This window comes from Amphiprion ocellaris, chromosome 8 (genome assembly GCF_022539595.1).
Source record: "Amphiprion ocellaris isolate individual 3 ecotype Okinawa chromosome 8, ASM2253959v1, whole genome shotgun sequence".
NCBI lineage: Eukaryota > Metazoa > Chordata > Actinopteri > Pomacentridae > Amphiprion > Amphiprion ocellaris.
The window spans coordinates 934,328-954,630 of NC_072773.1; the positions used below are offsets into that span (position 1 = coordinate 934,328).

General features: G+C 40.5%; 1 protein-coding gene across 1 annotated transcript in view; it reads right to left on the minus strand.

The window, feature by feature from the left end:
- The window catches only part of LOC111586977 (suppressor of tumorigenicity 14 protein homolog), a 31,445-nt gene extending 12,211 nt beyond the window's left edge, over positions 1-19,234 (minus strand). The window contains exons 1-16 of the mRNA XM_055013128.1: positions 18,885-19,234; positions 14,418-14,580; positions 12,443-12,573; positions 12,260-12,330; positions 11,350-11,543; positions 9,652-9,687; positions 9,228-9,456; positions 7,902-8,038; positions 7,406-7,503; positions 6,551-6,651; positions 5,292-5,425; positions 5,095-5,199; positions 4,890-4,997; positions 4,056-4,172; positions 3,423-3,548; positions 1,613-1,796 (exon numbers count right to left, since the gene is read on the minus strand). Coding sequence (XP_054869103.1) covers positions 1,613-1,796; positions 3,423-3,548; positions 4,056-4,172; positions 4,890-4,997; positions 5,095-5,199; positions 5,292-5,425; positions 6,551-6,651; positions 7,406-7,503; positions 7,902-8,038; positions 9,228-9,456; positions 9,652-9,687; positions 11,350-11,543; positions 12,260-12,330; positions 12,443-12,573; positions 14,418-14,580; positions 18,885-18,926 — 1,976 coding nt within the window. The 5' untranslated portion in view covers positions 18,927-19,234. The remainder of the gene's footprint in view (positions 1-1,612; positions 1,797-3,422; positions 3,549-4,055; positions 4,173-4,889; positions 4,998-5,094; positions 5,200-5,291; positions 5,426-6,550; positions 6,652-7,405; positions 7,504-7,901; positions 8,039-9,227; positions 9,457-9,651; positions 9,688-11,349; positions 11,544-12,259; positions 12,331-12,442; positions 12,574-14,417; positions 14,581-18,884) is intronic.
- Positions 19,235-20,303: the final 1,069 nt, after the last annotated feature.

Below are 20,303 nucleotides of genomic sequence, written 5' to 3' on the forward strand. Positions count from 1 at the left end.
TTGTGGCGGGTATTTACGCACTGATCTCCCGCAGGCCGTGAAGCAACCGAGGATCGGCGACTCCACCTGCAGCCTCGGACGTGCTCCCGAGACAACCGCTCCAACCACGTTCTCACCACACTACCGACCCCCCAACGGACTGCAAGGGAGTTCGCTCTGAAGCCTAACAGGGACAGAACCACAGCGACTTACCACCGCTGTGCCGATGCAGAAACACACGAACTCAGAAACGAACACAGTATCAGAGCGAGCACTAAACAGAACTCCAAGATCTGTCTACTCACCATACACGTGTCTCCGAACACCCAGAACGCGCCGATCCTCCTAAACGGAATGAATGAACAGGCCACACAGCGTCACTCCCGACACTACAAAGCACCTGAGTCATTCACAAAAATCACAGTCTCCGCCCACAACGGCACTCACACAGACCAGCTGCCGCTGTTTACACTGGTTGGACTGTTTGGACGAGCCCCCATTTGTTACAACCCGGCTCCACAGTTGCAACAAAAACTCGGAGACAACCACTGTACGGTGAGAAAACAAAGATTTATTGCTAACTAAAAGCAGGCCACAATGCCGTCAAGGCCCAAACGACACAAAACCCCAAACGTGAAGCTGGAGCTCCACAGACACCAGCTGCTGTCAGCGAGCCCCGTCTAGACTGGAGAGGAGAGCAGTTAAATGCAGCTGAGCCACTGATTACAGGTGTGGCTCAGTCAGGTGACGACCCTCAGCTCCTGATCAGGCACATCTGGTGTCGAGACGAAGGGTCGTCACAGAGGGTAAATGTGGTACTAGAGGGTGAATGTAGTATTAGAGGGTAAATGTAGTATTAGAGGGTAAATGTAGTGTTAGAGGGTAAATGTAGTGTTAGAGGGTAAATGTGGTATTAGAGGGTAAATGTAGTGTTAGAGGGTAAATGTAGTGTTAGAGGGTAAATGTGGTATTAGAGGGTAAATGTAGTATTAGAGGGTAAATGTAGTATTAGAGGGTAAATGTAGTGTTAGAGGGTAAATGTAGTGTTAGAGGGTAAATGTGGTACTAGAGGGTGAATGTAGTATTAGAGGGTAAATGTAGTATTAGAGGGTAAATGTAGTATTAGAGGGTAAATGTAGTGTTAGAGGGTAAATGTGGTATTAGAGGGTAAATGTAGTATTAGAGGGTAAATGTAGTGTTAGAGGGTAAATGTAGTGTTAGAGGGTAAATGTAGTATTAGAGGGTAAATGTAGTGTTAGAGGGTAAATGTAGTGTTAGAGGGTAAATGTGGTATTAGAGGGTGAATGTAGTATTAGAGGGTAAATGTAGTATTAGAGGGTAAATGTAGTGTTAGAGGGTAAATGTAGTGTTAGAGGGTAAATGTGGTATTAGAGGGTGAATGTAGTATTAGAGGGTAAATGTAGTATTAGAGGGTAAATGTAGTGTTAGAGGGTAAATGTGGTATTAGAGGGTAAATGTGGTACTAGAGGGTGAATGTAGTATTAGAGGGTAAATGTGGTATTAGAGGGTGAATGTAGTATTAGAGGGTAAATGTAGTATTAGAGGGTAAATGTGGTATTAGAGGGTAGGATAGATAGGTAGATGTAGAAGTAGAGTTGGGTGGAGTTCCTACTTGTTGGGTCCGTTGTCCTGGACACAGTGGGCGGCGGTCAGCAGCCAGCGGCGGCTCAGAACTGAAGCCCCACATACGTGTCCCGTCCCCCTGATTTGGAGGCTGACCTGCCAGGGCCACTCGCCCTCCCGAGAAACCTCACCGCCCACGATACGAGAGCTCCGGTAAGGCCTCATCCCACACTCTGAAAACACAGAAACACAAAACTACCAGAAAGACCAACTACACCCATCAGCCACAACATTCTGAGCACTGAAGAACATCCATCATCTTGCTGTAATGCGACGTTCATGTGGATGCTTGACATTACCCCCCACCTACACACTGCAGGACAACAACCCTCCACCTCCCATAGCAACAGCAGTCCTTGCACTGCAAAGACTCCAAATTTTACCAAGTCTATTTGTCTTATTTTCAGTCAAAATGTCTCATCCTACTTGATTTAAGTTAAATTCACTTAACAAGAGACATTTCAGCAGATGGAGGGACTGTTTTAACCCTCGTGTCGTCCTGCAGGTCAAATTGACCCGTTTTAAAGTTTGAAAATGTGGAAAAAAATGTATTTTCACAGTGAAACTTCTGATGTCCACATTTTCAACATTTTTGGGAAATCTTTGAACATTTTTTGGTGGAAAAAAAGAAATGTTAAAAATGATTCTTTAAGAACATTCATAAAAAAAATCAACCAAAATCCAGAGAATTTCACTGGATTTTGGTCGATTTTTATGTGAATATTCTTAAATAAAAAATCGGAAGTTTTACTGATATATATGGAATCACTTTAGATATTTTTAGGATTTTTTTTCAGATTTTTACTCATTTTTTGAAAATATTTACAAGAATTTTCTTGCCAAATTTGGGGGATTTTTTTAAATTAAAACTTTTAAGTGAAACTCTTAAGGAATTATTGGAATTTTCATCCTGAAGTTTTTGCAAATTTTCAGAAATTTGGGGAATATTTTGCAGATTTTTGGGATTTTTTTCAGACAAGGAAACAATATTTTTTGGTGCCTATAAATGAAGACAGCAGGAGGATTAAGACAATGCATCTTAAATATCTTGTTATGTAAACAATCTTGAAATTATCTTGTTTTGAGTTGAATTTTGCAAGAAAACTCAAAATAAGTTTAATACATCTCAAATTAGGAGGTTACATGAAAGCAAAAATCTACTTTTGTATGGAAAAACTACTATTTTTTTTTAGCATATCTGGCTTAAATTAAGACACCTAAGCTTGACAATCCTGGTAAAATGGAGCTTTAAATAAGTTTTCCCAGCTAATTTTAAGATCTCAATATTCTAAATATCATATCGTATTTCTAGAAATCTTACCAAGCCATTTTTCACTTCTTCTATTGCCAGATTTTTCACTTATTTCAAGGTAAAAGTTCCTAGAAATAAGTGTTTTTCTTGTTTTGAGAGGAGCATTTTGTCCAGTGTGATACCAGTTTCCACCGTCAGCAGGACAATGCACCCCGACACATCACCACAAAAACTGCTCAGGAGAACCCGGGGAACACGACACAGCTAAGGTGTTTCCCCAGGTTCCACACTTCCCACATCCAGATCTGACTGATCATCTGTGGGATGGTCCAGCATCAGCCTGATCTAGGTAGGTCCGCCCTGCAACCCACAGAATCCACAGGATCCACAGGATCCCCAGAGGTTCTGATGAACCACTGGGTCAGAGGAGTTCTAGCAGCATAGAGGGACCAACAGCATATGAGGCAGGTGGTCAGAATGTTATGCCTGATCAGTGTAGATGTCCCCAAAGAGACACTAAGCAGGTAACTGTGAGTGTTGAACGTACGACAGTCAGCCTCGTCAGATCCATCCTCACAGTCTCGCTCTCCATCACACTCTGGGTTCAGTTTGCTGATGCAGCGTCCGTCGGTGCAGCGGAAGGTAAACTCTGAGCACCGCTGCAGCACCAGAGCTACACAACACGACAAAAACATCAGCATCTCAGTAACAAACATCACATCACAAGCTTAGTAACACAAGAATCCACCAGTCTTACACATGAGGTTCGGTTTATTCGCTAGTTGTCCTTCAAACTTTGTTTTTTATGATGTCTTGCAAACAACAATACTCTGATATAGAATGGAAGACAGCATCTAAAGAAAGAAGCTACCCAGCTGCATTATAGGAAATATAGGATCCTGTGAGTTTGATCCTTCAACATTTATACAAGAGGTGCTATCAAAAGTTTCTGAGGCTGTTGCATGTCCATTATGGGAGAGATGGATCCGTCATAAGTCTGCAAGCAACACGACACTGCACAGACATAAAGTGATTATAAAGAGGAAAACACATCTACAAAGAGACACAGAATGACAACAGAGTCACAAAGCAAACACAAAGACAAACAGAAGGACCACTGAGACACAGAAGTCTTGCAACATCTCTTTTCTTTTAGATGGAATGGAAAATGGATTCTTACATTTTTCACATTTGGATTCGTCAGATCCGTCACCGCAGTCGTCTTTTCCATTACACACCTGCTTTTCCGAGATACAGAGCCCAGTTCTGCAGGAAAACTGTCCTTTTCTGCATTTTACTGCAAAGAAAAAGAAACATGTTCACTGAGGAAACAGTTTCTTACAATCAGATATGCTTTACTGCCTTCACATTTGTCAAGAAGTGGAGATGGATGACCCATCGTGATGCTAAGATCTGGATCAGGGCTGATCAGGCTGTTGAAGTGATCAGAATTAACACAGATTTCTGTACCAGACTCTTAGTTTACATCTGGTGTCACATCCAAACACGACAAAACTCTGCAAAAACAGCCATAAGATGTTCCACTAGAATGCAAAATTATTGTCCTAATTCATCCCAACTTAAACTTTTTGCTGGCCTGAGGTCACTAAATGTCACTCAAGTCTCTGTCATGGTGCTCCTTTATGAGCTAAACTCCCCACAACAGTCTCTGTTTGTCAATGTGAAGTTTCCACCTTCTGAGGTTGCTACAGCATCAAACAGCAAGAGCTCCACCTGGTGGTACAACCAGGTACAACAGCTCTTAATATTGAATAACTCAGATCAAATTTAGAACAAATAAAACAACAGAAAACGCATTTAATCAGGACACCCTAGTAGATGATTTAATCTGGAGTAGTTTCAATTCAAATGCGACCATAAAGGCCTGTTTTGATCAGATATTTATGCTCCAGAGTTCAGATGTTGATGTATTTTAGCACCTGAATCAGTTTGTATGTGCAGTATTAGTGAGAGATTGATTTTCGTTTAGCTGTATTTATTCAGTTGGACCGACCACAGTTTTCTTCATCGGAGTTGTCCCCGCAGTCGTCATTCCCATCACATTCCCACAACTTCGGCTTACAGCGACCATTTTTACACTTCATCTGCGATGCCTCACACTCTGAGCAGAGACACAAAGGAAAAACCAGCAACACATTCAGTCCACATTCAGTAAAGGTTACTTCATCCACAGATTTTGTTTGATGACCGGGACTTACTACAGTTGACCTCATCGCTGTCGTCCCCACAGTCGCTCCAGCCGTCACACTGCAGAGTCTTGTTGATGCAAAGATTGTTGCCACACTGAAACCTTCCCGGACAAGCTGTACAATAACATGACACACCTTCATTAATCGGTCTGGAAGGCCGGTAATCAATCTGAAAACCAATGACTTGCTAAAAAACAGGGTCTTACGGTTGGTTGGGACAAATGCTTCATACACGGCACTGAAACCCTGGTTGACGTAGGACGAGTCCGAGTTAAACTTGATGGTCATCTTGTTGCTCCTGCTGGTGATCACGGTGCTTTCTGACTTTCTGCCACACAATCTGCAACACAAAGAGACAAATAGGTGGCGCTTTTAGATCAATACAGGACAATAAGCATCAATGTTAGAGAAGATTCATGACTCAAAACACAATGGTTACAGCTGAGGACTCACTGGACGTAACTAGGAGCTTGTTGGTTGTTTCTGACTCAGAAATTAGAAGTCTTCATTTGGGACTTGTCTTAAATTTGGATTTGTTGGTCTTCAACTTGATAATCTTGACAGGAAACGCATAACCTTGCCATGGGACTTACTGGTCGTGTATTGGGGTGTAGTTTTCCTAAGAGGGAACTGTTCTTTATTGGAGATTTGCTGGTCTTGATTGAGGATTTTTTAAAATTATTTTTGATGCAGAATTTTGTCCTCACTGGGGACTTGCCTTGATTCATGACTTGCTGGTTGGTCCTGACTCTGAACATTGTGGTCTTGACTTGAGATTCATTGGTCTTGACTCAGCATTTCTTGGGTTAGGGTTAAACATGGAACTCATTGGCCTTTACTAGGAAATCAGAATTTGTTAGGCTTTAGAACAAACTTGTTTGTCTTTACATTGGACTTCTTGGCTTTGACTGAGGATTTTTTGGTCGGTCCTGACTCAGAAATAAGTGGTGTTGACTAGGGACCCCTGATCTTAAGATAGAATTTGCTGGTCTTTACTAGTCACTGGTTGGTTTTGACTAGGGATTTGTTGGTCATGAAATGGAACTTGACCTTTGCTGGGGACTTGTTGCAGAAAGTAACAGTTTTGATTTGGGACTAGTTGGTCTTGAATTGGAACTTTATAATAAAGACTTTCCTGTGACTTGCTAAACAATAATTCTGTCTCCTCACAAGTCATTATGTCCATGTCACGGAATGCAAATCATTCATTGTAGTCTTGGCTTTGTGCAAGTCATATGATCTCCGTGTCCCAGCAGGAAGTCACCACAGTTGGGTTGGGTAACAAGTCCAGAAATCATACTTCAAGTCAGTTACCTCCAAGTTACTGTGACTATAATCAATCACAGAGCACATTACTAAAAATCTGACACAGTTTTTGTCAGTGCTCAATATGAAGATGCTCAGAGGTGAGGCACTCGTGTAAACGTGTCTCAGAAGACGTATGAATGAATGAAGTAATACTGACCTTTGACCGTTGACGTCCACGTAATCATTGGGACACTGGCTACTCTGGTTTCCCATAGAGAACTTGTTGAACTGAACCTTCACAAACTTGTACTTCGAGGCCTGAAAAAGAAAAATAAAGACGAGAAAATTATGAAACACAACTAGTCTGTGTAGATTCTCAGTTATCCAGGTCAGGGTAATCGTAGGAACTTCAGCAGAAATCAAATGGACTTCTCTTATAGGTTCTTGAAGACATTTCACCAGATGATTTCTACTTAAGCTCCATCAAAACACAATTAAAAAATCCCAAACTATGTGAAACTAATTCAGAATAACTATGTCTTTAAAGACTGATAAACATGAATCAGTGATTAGAGCTGAGCTATGAACCCATCCATCCATCTATCAACTATACACCGCTTAATCCTCATTAGGGTCGCGGGGGGGGGACATGAAGATGATGGAGAATATGAAGGCAAAGATGAAGACGATGATGAAGAAGACAAAGAATACAAAGATAGAAGAAAATGAAAATGACAAAGTTGAAGATCTAAGAATACAAAGACACAGATGAAGGCAATGAAGGTGAAGATGAGAGCACTAGGACACAGATGTAGACAGCAAAAACAAATATGTAGATGATGAAGAAGATCAAGAAGACAAAGACAAAGGAGAAGCTCAAATTGTCATGAATGTCCTGATCTGATTCAGTCTCTTCAGAGGAAGATCCTGGTAAATTTAAATGTCCTTCACCCTCCAGGATGGTAAAGCTCTAAGAATACATTTTATTTTAAGGAATGTTAGCGTCCTGCTAAACAGGTTTCACTTGTTCCTCCCATTAGTTCCATAAAATGTGGGAATTACGTGGACTCACCTCGATGGTCCAGACACATGAGGTTCGTGGAGGATAGTTGGAGGGAAAGAACGGTGAAGAGAAGGAACCTTCATCTGCAGTCATTTTACCTCCACACTCTGAAGAAGACAGACGGTTCACAGCAACACATTAATGAAAGATAGAATAAAACCGTGAGAAGAAACGTCTCAGTATGTCCAACCAGAACCCAAAGATATTCAGTTCACAATGAATCAACATCTGAAAGGATCAATAGTTTAATTAATCTATTTGCAGATTCACTTTTAGCTGCTAACTAGCTTAAATGTACTGTTGGATCTAAATATGAAGAAGTGGAGTTAAGTCAATCTTACACTCTTAAACTATGCTCAGGTTTTGTTGTTGCAGAAATTTGAATTTAGTTCATGAAGTAAATCAAATAATCAGCTTCAAGAAAACCAAATGAATCTCTAGAGAATTCAACCAGCTCCACACGTTCCTGTAAACAGCTTGTTGTTCCTCAGAGAACTGAACTTACTGAGTTCAGTTGAGGGGATCTGGGAGTAGAAGGCTCTGAAACCAGGGAAGTTCTTGTCCTCGCTGGTGACCAATGTCAGCAACATGACGTTTCCAGACGACAAGAAGGACAGAGAGTTGTGAGGATATCCACACTGTCTGAGGAGACAGGGGGACATGTTAGGAGGACAGACAGGAGGACATGTTAGGAGGACATGTTAGGAGGACAGACAGGAGGACATGTTAGAAGGACATGTTAGGAGGACATGTTAGGAGGACATGTTAGGAGGACAGACAGGAGGACATGTTAGGAGGACATGTTAGGAGGACATGTTAGGAGGACAGACAGGAGGACATGTTAGGAGGACATGTTAGGAGGACATGTTAGGAGGACAGACAGGAGGACATGTTAGAAGGACATGTTAGAAGGACATGTTAGGAGGACATGTTAGGAGGACATGTTAGGGTCTGCTCTGGTAAACAACAGTGGAGGGATTTACATCTTTGTGCTAAAATATAATCATCATGTTCATCCTAGGAGCTTCAAAAGAAAGCAACTGGACTTCTCTTTTAGGTTCTTGAAGAAGTCTCACCTTCACCTAAGAAGCTTCTTCTGTTCAGAGTCAAATCATCTTAAAGAACCCAAGAGAGAAGTCCTGTTATTTTCTACTGATGCCCTCAGAGTGCCCATTTTTTATTTTTCCATCTTAAAAATCAAAGAAAAAGTGAGAACATTGTCTAGTTTCTGTCCATTTTAAACCAAGAGAGAATAAAATGAGAAAACAAGCTTATTTTTTACTTTTCCCATTTCAGACTAAATTTAAAAAAAAAAAAAAAGAAATGGTTCGTTATTTATTCTTTCATTTCAAACAAACAACAAAAAATACAAAAGAGGACCATTTTAAATGTTTCCGTCATAAACCAGTGTGTCCTTTCTCCTTTTACACCAACAACAATAAAACAAACAAGAAAACTGGCCCATTTTCAGGTTTTTTTCACTGTCCGTTTAAAATCAAACATAACAGAGTAGAAAACGGGTCGTTTTTTGGTTTGCCGTAATCTCATTAGTCTCATTTTTAACCAAAACAGGAAAACCAATTATATGTAAGCAGGCAGACGATATGGAGTCTGAACTGTGTGTTGGAAGGTCGGACAGCATCGATGTCAACATTCATCTGGAACCAAAGAAGACAACTTCCTGTCTGATTGGTCAGCTGTGAGAAGTCAGCAGTTTTGGTCAAACCTGGAATGCACCTGTTTTTAGCTGCTGTTTACCCATTTTTGAAACATTACAGTGAAAAGTACGCTGATCTAAGCTGTGATTGTGGTAAAGAGCCGTGAGTCTCACTCTGTCAGCACTCGCTGCTCGATGGGAACCAGCGAGTCGTAGATTTTGATGAAGTCTTGCTGACAGTCGTCCTCCAGGATCAGAGTGTGGAATTTGAGCCAGACTCGATGGCCCGGATCGGCCCGAAGCCTCCACTGCAGGTAGATGTTGGGAGGGTATGAAGAGTCGGGGAAGCCGGGCGACTGGACGAAGGCTTCTTCATGGACGTGGATGTCGAAGGACTTCTTCACTGGAAATAAACACGATGTCAAACATTTTCAAAAGGCCTCGTTCAGGCGTCTGCTTCAGGATGAGTTCAAAGGATCGTGGATGTGAAATCTTGGTTTATTGTCATCTGTGTGACACCACATTATGAACAAATTTAATACATTTCAGAAAATTCCAACCGATTAACAGAAATGTCCAAAAGAAAAGCTGCTCTCACCAAATAATGAGGTTCTGATCATGCGAGGATCGATCACTGTGAACACAAAGACATGAGTCAAACATTTTGACTGTTTAGGCTAACATAGCACTGAACGTTAGTTTATTTAGGCTAACGTAGCACCTAGTGTTAGTTTATTTAGGCTAACGTAGCACCTAGTGTTAGTTTATTTAGGCTAACGTAGCACCTAGTGTTAGTTTATTTAGGCTAACGTGGCACCTAATATAAGTTTATTTAAACTAACGTAGCACCTAGTGTTAGTTTATTTAGGCTAACATAGCAGCTAATGTTATCATGTTTAGGCTAATGTAGCACCTAATGTTAGTTTATTTCGGCTAACGTAGCACCTAGTGTTAGTTTATTTAGATTAACGTAGCAACAAATGTTAGTTTATTTAGGCTAACATAGCAGCTAATGTTATCATGTTTAGGCTAATGTAGCACCTAGTGTTAGTTTATTTAGTCTAAGGTAATACCTAGTGTTAGTTTCTTTAGGCCAATGTAGCACCTTGTGTTAGTTTATTTAGGCTAACATAGCAGCTAATGTTATCATGTTTAGGCTAATGTAGCACCTAATGTTAGTTTATTTAGGCTAACGTAGCACCTAGTGTTAGTTTATTTAGATTAATGTAGCAGCAAATGTTAGTTTATTTAGGCTAACATAGCAGCTAATGTTATCATGTTTAGGCTAATGTAGCACCTAATGTTAGTTTATTTCGGCTAACGTAGCACCTAGTGTTGGTTTATTTAGATTAACGTAGCAGCAAATGTTAGTTTATTTAGGCTAACATAGCAGCTAATGTTATCATGTTTAGGCTAATGTAGCGCCTAGTGTTAGTTTATTTAGGCTAATGTAGTACCTAGTGTTAGTTTATTAGGCTAACGTAGCACCTAGTGTTAGTTTATTTAGGCTAACGTAGCATCTAGTGTTAGTTTATTTAGGCTAATGTAGTACCTAGTGTTAGTTTATTAGGCTAACGTAGTACCTAGTGTTAGTTTATTTAGGCTAACGTAGCATCTAGTGTTAGTTTATTTAGGCTAACGTAGCACCTAGTGTTAGTTTATTTAGGCTAATATAAAACCTAATGGGGCTGCACAGTGGCGTAGTGGTTAGTACTTTCGCCTTGCAGCGAGAAGATCCCTGGTTCGCGTCCCGGCTTTCCCGGGATCTTTCTGCATGGAGTTTGCATGTTCTCCCTGTGCATGCGTGGGTTTTCTCCGGGTACTCCGGCTTCCTCCCACAGTCCAAAAATATGCTGAGGTTAATTGATTACTCTAAATTGCCCGTAGGTGTGAATGTGTGAGTGCTTGTTTGTCTATATATGTAGCCCTGCGACAGACTGGCGACCTGTCTAGGGTGTCCCCTGCCTTCGCTCGAGTCAGCTGGGATAGGCTCCAGCCCCCCCGCGACCCTAGTGAGGATTAAGCGGTGTATAGATAATGGATGGATGGATGGATGGATGGATGGATGGATGGATGGATGGATGGATGGATAAAACCTAATGTTAGTTTATTTTGGTTAACATAGCAGCTAATGTTATCATGTTTAGGTTAATGTAGCATGTAATGTTAGTTTATTTAACGGAACATTAGTAATGTTTAGGCAAATGTACAAGCTAACATCATGTTTCGGCTAATGTAGCAGCTGACTCTGTTTTGTAAATAAAGTTGGTTAGAAAAGCTTTAGTATCCTGTGAACCTCGTGAGATGACGCTGTTGACGTCCAGAGCTTCTGTGGGCTTCAGCAGGATTCGTCCATGTCGGCTTGGCTGAATTTCTGCCGGCGGCTCCAGAGACCCGATGGCTTCGTCCAACGAGTCCTGCTGAGGGACAGGAACATCGAACTCTGACTCGTAGTACACAACGACGCTGTCACCACCACCATCTCCCTCACTGCAACACAACGACACAAGACGATACGTACGAACTTAACTTCACAGTTTCTAAAGGAACAGTTCTACAGTTAAAGAATATGTTAAGTCAGAAAAACAGTCAACCAAATCTGAACAAAGTCCCGTTCCCGTCCCCCAGGCACAAGATAGCAGATATTAATCAGTGATCTTTACAGTTGTTCTAATTGAGACTAAACTTAAAGACTGGAAGCAAGAAAGGAGAACGTCCCCTGGAGAAAGTTCTAGAGTAGACCTACCAACAGCTGGAGAAAGTTCTAGAGTAGACCTACCGACAGCTGGAGAAAGTTCTAGAGTAGACCTACCGACACCTGGATGAAAGTTCTAGAGTAGACCTACCGACAATTGGAGAAAATTCTAGAGTAGACCTACTGACAACTGGAGAAAGTTTTAGAGTAGACCTACTGACAACTGTAGAAAGTTCTAGAGTAGACCTACTGACAACTGTCCAGTTGTTCAGATTTAGTTGATTTTTAATGGAGTGGAAACAGAACATTAACAGGAGAGGGGGTTTAGATGTTGGAGTAGAACCTGGTCAAACACTGACCTCTAGTGCTCTGTTTGCAAATTACAAAAATATTCCTAGTATGAAGGTAAAACTATGCATGTCTCCATTAAATACACTAAAACTGCTGTAGAGAAAGAACCAAACAGTCTGATAGGTTCTTCCTGGCATCAGTGTCGGACATTCAGACGTACCTGAAGGCCTGAACTGTGGAGTCTCTGAAGTATTTGTCAAGAACCGAGTTTCTGGAGTAAATCAGCTTCAGCTGGAAGAGAAACGATCTGGTTATTTCCATCTCTCAACCACAGGAAGTCGAACTTGATGCCAACAGACTGTGAATCGACCTCCCATGATGCTTTGGGGCGGGTATGTCTCACCTGCTGTTGGACCAGGGCTGCCAGGTCACTGAACTGTTTGCTGCTGGGATCTTCGTAGGCCAGCAGGAAGGGCTGGCTGCTGATTTCCATCGATCCGATGTAGACGCGCTTCACTCTGACGTCGTTACGCACTGCAGAGTCACAAAGACTTTAAAAAACTTTATTTACACACTAACTGGCTGACAGAAACAATAAATACAGAGGGTCCTCGGTTTACGACGTCCTAGACCTACGGCGTTTTGTCGGAACTGGTTACGGGCAGGTCCTCAGTTTACGACCTACAGCGTTTCATCGTTACGTCAGAACTGGTTACGTGGAACTAGTTGATGAGCGGAGTGGATGAATACGTTGTCATGGCGCTATCAGACGACTTTGTTTCCATTCTCTGGTTCTACTCCACCTTGGATTGTGCTACATTCACTAACTTTTTGTCCTTCATTATGGCTCCCAGCGCAAGTCAGAGTCTTCTGATGCTTGGAAGAAAAGGAAAGCCGTCTCCATGGAAGTGAAATTAGATAGAATAAAATGCTCAAGTTGTAAAAACAGGTCAACATATTCTGTTGTCTTGTAGTAAAATGATTCATAAATGCATGAAAGTCATTGGTATTCATGACTTTTATGAAGAACTGATCGATATCGTGATGCACGGAACGGCTTTGTTTACATTTTCGCTGGAGTTCTGACTTACATCAATCTGTAGGAATGGAACTCTGATGTGGGTCAAACACCCTCGTACTCTGTTTCCTCTGCTGTAAAACCCAGAGTGGAGTAGATACAGATTTACTGACAACTATTACATCAAGAATTCTGGAAGAAATTACAAGTGTGACAAATCAAAAAGTGAAGCTTCATGTTTCCAGCTGTGGTTCACTGCAAAGTTTGATTGTAAAAATTAGATTTGGCAAACCAAACAATCAGTCAGTTACAGTTTTTATTATAGTTAATAAATGAAGACATCACCCAGAGTTCTGAAGATTTCTAACTAAATTCTGACATTTTTAAAAAACAAACTAATAAATCTCATCTGTCAGTCATGAAACTACTGCTTGGTTGTAAATGTGTTGGTTTTAAATATGCAGGCTGAAGAACGCACAAGGAAAGAAAAATGAAGCAGCAACATGCTTGTTCTTACTGCATTAGCTTTTTAAGGCTAACATAGAGGCTAAAATCATCTTGTTTATTCTATCACAGAGGCTAACATACACATTTTTTAGCCAAGCATAAAGGCCAACATCACCTCATTCAAACTAATATAGAGGCTAATATCATCTTCTTTAGGTAAACAGAGGTTAAAATCATCTTGTTTAGGCTATTGCAGAGGCTAATCTTGTTTAGGTGAATATTATCTTTTTTTATGCTAATATAATGGCTAATATCATATTTAGATTAATGGAGAAGCTAACATAGGGGCTAACATTAGCTCGTTTAAATGAACATGGAGGCTAACAAAATCTTGTCTAAACTAACAGTAACTAACATTATCTTGCCTAGCTTAACTTAGAGGCTAACATTCGCTTGCCTAGGCTAGCATAGTGGCTCACATTATTTTGTTTAAACTGACAAAGAGACTAACTTAGAGCCTAACATTAGCGTGTCTAGGCTAACTTAGAGGCTACCATTAGCTTGGCTAGGCTAACTTAGAGGCTACCATTAGCTTGGCTAGGCTAACTTTGAGGCTAACATTACCTTGTCTAGGCTAACTTACAGCCTAGCATTATCTTGCCTAGGCTAACATTAGCTTGTTTAGGCTAACCTAGAGGCTAACATTAGCTTGTTTCAGCTAGCAGAGAATCTAAGATCATCTGTTTGAGGTTCGCATAGCTGCTAGTCACTACTTTATATCCTGACATGACTGTTTGAGGTTTTTTGTGGAAGAACGATGTGATAAAAGAATCCAGGACAGAAGAACAAAGCAGCAACATTTCAGGATGAACGAGTGTTTCTGAATGTTTGTGGGACAAATGGAGCTGCTCACCGTGGAAATGCCAAACCAGCAGTCCAGTCAGCAGAGCCAGAGCGGCTGCCGCCAGCAGCAGCCCGACTCCCATCCACAGCTTCCTCCTGAAGCCCGGCTTCTTCTCCAGCTGCCGGGTGTCCGACGCTGGGAGGAACTGCAGCGTCGTGTCCCATTCAGGGTCCTGGAGGACGGAAGGAGGAAAACTCAGCTTCATTTCTCCTCATTCTGGAGTTTGGGATGAACTCAAACAGCCATTTTCTTTTCTGAGCAGATTCTCATCTCACTGTTGACATTTTGGATCCCATCGTCTGTGTTGACAGAAAATGTAGCAACTAATGCTGTCTTGTTTAGGCTAACGTAGCAGATAGTGGTAAATCGTATAGGTTAGCATTATCCTGTCAAGGCTGGTGTAGCTAACGTTATTTGTTTTGGCTAATGCTATCTTGTTTAAGCTAACACAGTGGCTAACTTGTCTTGATAAGGCTAATGTAGCTGCAAACATCTTGTGTACACAAACCTAGCAGCTAGTATTAATTTGAATGGGCTAGCATTTTCTTGTTAAGGCTAACATGGCAGCCTATTTTATTTAGTTTAAATTAACGGCGCATCATTGTGTTAAAGCTAACAAAGCGGCTAATATCATCTTGCTTAGACTAGCATAACTGCTATTATTATCATGATTAATCAAGTCTAGCAGCTAGTAATGTCTTGATTAGGCAATATAGCAACTACCATTATCTTGATTCAGCTAACATAACAGCTTATATTATTTTGTTTAGGCAAACCTTACAGCTAAAAATATCTCGAAAGCCTAGCATTATCTTATTTAGGTTAATAACACAGCTAACATTGTCCTGATAGGGTAAACCTAGCTGCTAACATTATCCTACTTAGGCTAACATAGCAACCTTTTCTATCTTGGTTTAACTAATTTAGCAACTTAGGTTACCATGTTTAAGCTAACAATGCAACATTATCTTGGGTAGGCTAACACAGTGGCTAACATTATCTTGTTTAGGCTAACACATGGCTATCATTATCTTGTTTAGGCTAACACAGTGGCTAACACTAACGTTTTTATGCTAACACAGTGGCTAACATTAACGTTTTTAGGCTAACAAAGTGGCTAACACTATCTTGTTCAGGCTAGCACAGTGGTTAATATTATCTTGATTAGGCTAACACAGTGGCTAACATTATCATGCGTAGGCTAACACAGTGACTAACATTATCATGCGTAGGCTAACACAGTGACTAACATTAATGTTTTTAGGCTAACATAGTGGCTAACATTATCTTGATTAGGCTAACACAGTGGCTAACATTATCATGTGTAGGCTAACACAGTGGCTAACAATGTTTTTAGGCCAACATAGTGGCTAACATTATCTTGATTAGGCTAACACAGTGGCTAACATTAATGTTTTTAGGCTAACACAGTTGCTAACATTACATTTTTTTCAGCTAATGTAACGATAGCTCTTAGTGTGTGCTCCAGATATTGTTAACTGTTGATGTTAAATCCATTTCATTGATTTATTGTTTTTTGTACCGTGATTTAATGAATTTCAGGCTCCAACTATCAGACATCTGACATCGTGACGTCTCCAACAGCGACTGCAGCAGGTGATGATGATTGGTTGTTCTGTTTTCTGAAGCTTCTGACAGGTTTTAGAGTGATTCATGTGAACTCTGAGGGTTGATGGTGAACCTGTTCTGGGTGTTGCTGCTCAGGAATTCAACAAGCTGCGTCCTGCACTCTGATTTAAAGAGCTGCTCCACCCGACAACAGCAAGACGTCTAAACTACAACCGACAGGAAGGTTCAGCTGAAACCACAACCTGTTTGACCAATAAACACCAACAGAAATCATCAGATTTAAAAAAAAAAAAAAAAAACAACAGTCACCAAGATAACGCCAACATTTACTGAAACACTACATAAAAATCAGATATTCAGTCAGGATCAGCTGTAAATATGTTTCTAAACCAGTTAGTTAAATCGAGCACTGGTTCTGGAATTTATTCAGATTATCTGGTTAAATTATCTTTTAATTCCTTGTACAGTTTAAATGTGATTTCAACAGTGTATAATTATTGATATATTTTCATTTTAAGATGTTAAACTTTATTAAACATTAAAAAGTTATCTAAAATTCAGACTAGAAAATGTATTTTAACTACAGGAATTACTTTTCTGTACATTTTGACACCGAGCTGCTAAAACATTGACTTTTAATTCATTTATTTAAACTTTAGAAAAATCTGGGTTAAAATAAAAATGAACTGTTTTGGCCTGTTTTTTTGTTTAGACTTTTATAGTTTACATGTAAATGAATACAAAGTAAATTTGAGTATTTATTCTAGGTATCTTCTGTAATTGCACAAAAAAGGAATATATAGTAAAATATGTAAATTATAAACGTATTTATTACAATAAATTGTTAAATAAAAATTATGAAAAACTTCCCAGCATACTGCGAGTTTGAATGTGGATGTTAAGTTCTTCAAATAAAGGCTGGAAAACGTCAAATAATTTAATTTAATTATTTTCTGTTGATCATCAGTCAGAATTTTTTTTTTTTGGGAGCTATGTTCATATTTAGTCACAGAAAGTTTTTACAACATCTGAGGAAAACATTGATGTTTCCATCAGTGTCATATTTTCTGCTAACCAGTTAGTGGCTAACCAGTTAGCCGCTAACCAATTTGCAGCTAACCAGTTAGCTGCTAACTGTATTAATATTGGAAATGTAAAGAACAGGGACTTCCTGGTAAAATAAAGGTTAAATAAATATATAAAAAGCTGCTAACTGGTTAGCTGCTAACTTTTCATTCTGTTTTTTACATATCCAACGGCTAACTGGTTAGCGACTAACAGGTTGGCAGCTAACTGGATAGCTGCTAACTTTTCATTCTGTTCTTTACATTTCCAGTGTTAATCTGGTTAGCTGCCAATTAACTAGCTGCTAACTAGCTAGCTGCTAATAGACTAGCTGCTAACTAGTTAGCTGCTAACTGGATAGCCGCTAACTGTCTAGCCTCAGTGAACTATCCTGTCGATAAGCAGCAGTGGTCTGTTGACTCCTCACAGTACAGTGTTGCCAACTCCTCAGTAAGGGAAGTAGCTATTGGCTGTCCTAAAAGTCACTAGAAGTCACTAAATGACGTCATCGCCTAATTTGCATAATTTTTTGCTTGCATGTAATTGTCATTAACATTGTAGGAGAGAAGAATAGCATTGTGGGAGAGACAAAAAAGTGAGTATAGAACACCCAAAATATGTTTTTGAAGAAACATTTTCATTTACATCCCGCTCTGTAAGCCAGAACAGGATCTGCAGCGACTTTGCGTGATTCATCTGCCGTCTGGCCGCGGAGTGATGTGGGTCTCCTCCAATCAGACAGCGAGATGCTGTGGGGTTACTAGACTGACCGGCTGTGCTTTGTGATGGGGAGGAGCTCATAGCGCCACCTGCTGTTCGTTGAGGACAGTAACTGCAGAACGATCTGAGCTTTCATGTCAGAGTCTCCAAAACACCAGAAAAAGTTGCTAGATTTGTCGCTAGTCGCTTTTGACAAAAAAAAAGTTGCCAGGAGGATCTGGAAAGGTGCCAGATTTAGCGAGAAAGTCGCCAAGTTGGCAACACTGACACAGTAAAATCTGAACTTTAACTGGAATTCTGGGAATATTTCGCTCTTACACTTCAGTTTATTTAGATCAAACATAATATCCAGGGAGAATATAATATCCATTTATTCTTTTACAGTGTTTGATTGTAAAATTACACTACTTTACACTGTTTTTAAATCATGTAAAATGATGTTATTTTACACAAAATTGTAGTTATTTAAAAGAAAAATACATTAAAGATTAAAAATGCTGAATCAGTTTAAAACTGTAATTTTACTAAATGTCTGTTCTGTTAAATTAGAGATAAAATCCAGGAAAATTACAGGTTTACTGGATTTAAAACAGCTAAAAATATTATTTTATGGACACATTTTTCTGCTGTTTTTTAACTTATTGATCAGTTTATTTCATTATTTTCTGTTTGTTTCAGGACTTTAGCTTCCTGTTGGAGCTGAAATAAAGGGAACAAATAAAAGCTGATTTCTGGGTAACTTTGGTTCCTGATCTCAGAAGAAACTCCAACTTTTATTCTCTCTGTTTACTTCTGGTTTCTATGGAGTGAAAATAAACCTGGATCTGATCTTTACTCAGTCTTCTGTGAACTTCCTGTTAGATTTGGTTCATAAACAGAAGAAACTCAGGACTTCCTGCTGACTAAATAAATCCTCTGATGGTTCTGATCTGAATAACTTTCATCTAAACTGGTTCTGAATCACTTCCTGCTTGAAACCAGTCATGAACTGGGACAGAACCATCAGAACCAGCTCAGTCTGGACCTCCTAAACAAACTTCCTCATTCTGATCGCAGGTGAAGCCCGCTCTGACGTCACGGCCGGTAGCAGGTAGGACTCACCTGAGTGGGACTGAACTTCTGTCCTGAGTCCAGTAAATCCATCAGAGGCTGGTTCCGCTTCGTGGTCCGCAGAACTCTAACGTCCGGAGCTTCCCGCGGTCATTGCAGCGGCAGGTGAGAGGAGAGAACAGGTGAGCAGCAGGTTACCGGCGGCAGCAGGTTACCGGCGGCAGCAGGTTACCGGCGGCAGCAGGTGTCTCCCGGTGAACCGGAGCGGAGCCTCACTTCTGTGAGCTGTTCGTCCCGGTGTGAGTCGGAGTTTCGGTCGTTCGGCGGCAGGAAACAGGTGAAGGAGCGGAGCAGGTCGAGCACACCTGATACCTGACACCTGCAGAGTTCCCAGCAGCCACTGCGACACCGAAATCATCACAGGTGCCGCCGATGACGTCGCGGTTTCGTTTTTAAAACAAGAAATTGTGAAGCTCCAGAGTTTAGACTGGTACAGTTTACAGGAAACAGTAAACAACAACAACAATAATAAATAAGAACAATGGATTTATGCTTTTTGCTTTCTAATCTGGTGCTTGGTTCTATTTATAGACTCCCTCATGAAGCTCATCCAGACAATAACCAGAGAATCTAAAATATAAAACATGTTCTGACTCATTCCACGCTTCTTTGTTTCCTCCATGATTCCAGATGCGTTCGTTCATTCCCAGTGATGCTGATGTTGAAGCTTCCACACGTCATTCCAGACAGGGTTCATCACTGGAGGCTCCAGTAGGACCTCTAGTGGTCAATATCAGGAAGTGCAGCGGAGACGTGTTGGATTAGATTCTCCATCCTGTTGGACTCCACTAGATGACTGTATGGGTTCTAGTGGATACAATAATAATAATAATAATAATAATAATAATGACAGTAATAATAATAACAACAATAATAATAATAATAATAATAATAATAATAATTATTATTATTATTATTATTATTATTATTATTATTATTGTCATTATTGTTATTGGAGACCATGTTCCTTATTGGGCATGTCTGTCTATAACCCTAAATATTCCATCCATCCATCCATCCATCCATCCATCCATCCATTATCTATACACCACTTAATCCTCACTAGGGTCATGGGGGGCTGGAGTCTATCCCAGCTGACTCAGGTGAAGGCAGGGGACACCCTAGACAGGTCACCAGTCTGTCACAGGGCTACATACAGAGACAAACAATCACTCTCACATTCACACCTACGGGCAATTTAGAATAATCAATTAACCTCAGCATATTTTTGGACTGTGGGAGGAAGCCGGAGTACCCGGACAAAACCCACGCATGCACAGGGAGAACATGCAAACTCCATGCAGAAAGATCCCGGGAAAGCCGGGACGTGAACCAGGGATCTTCTAGCTGCAAGGTGAAAGTGCTAACCATTACACCACTGTGCAGCCCCCTCCCTAAATATTCTTCACT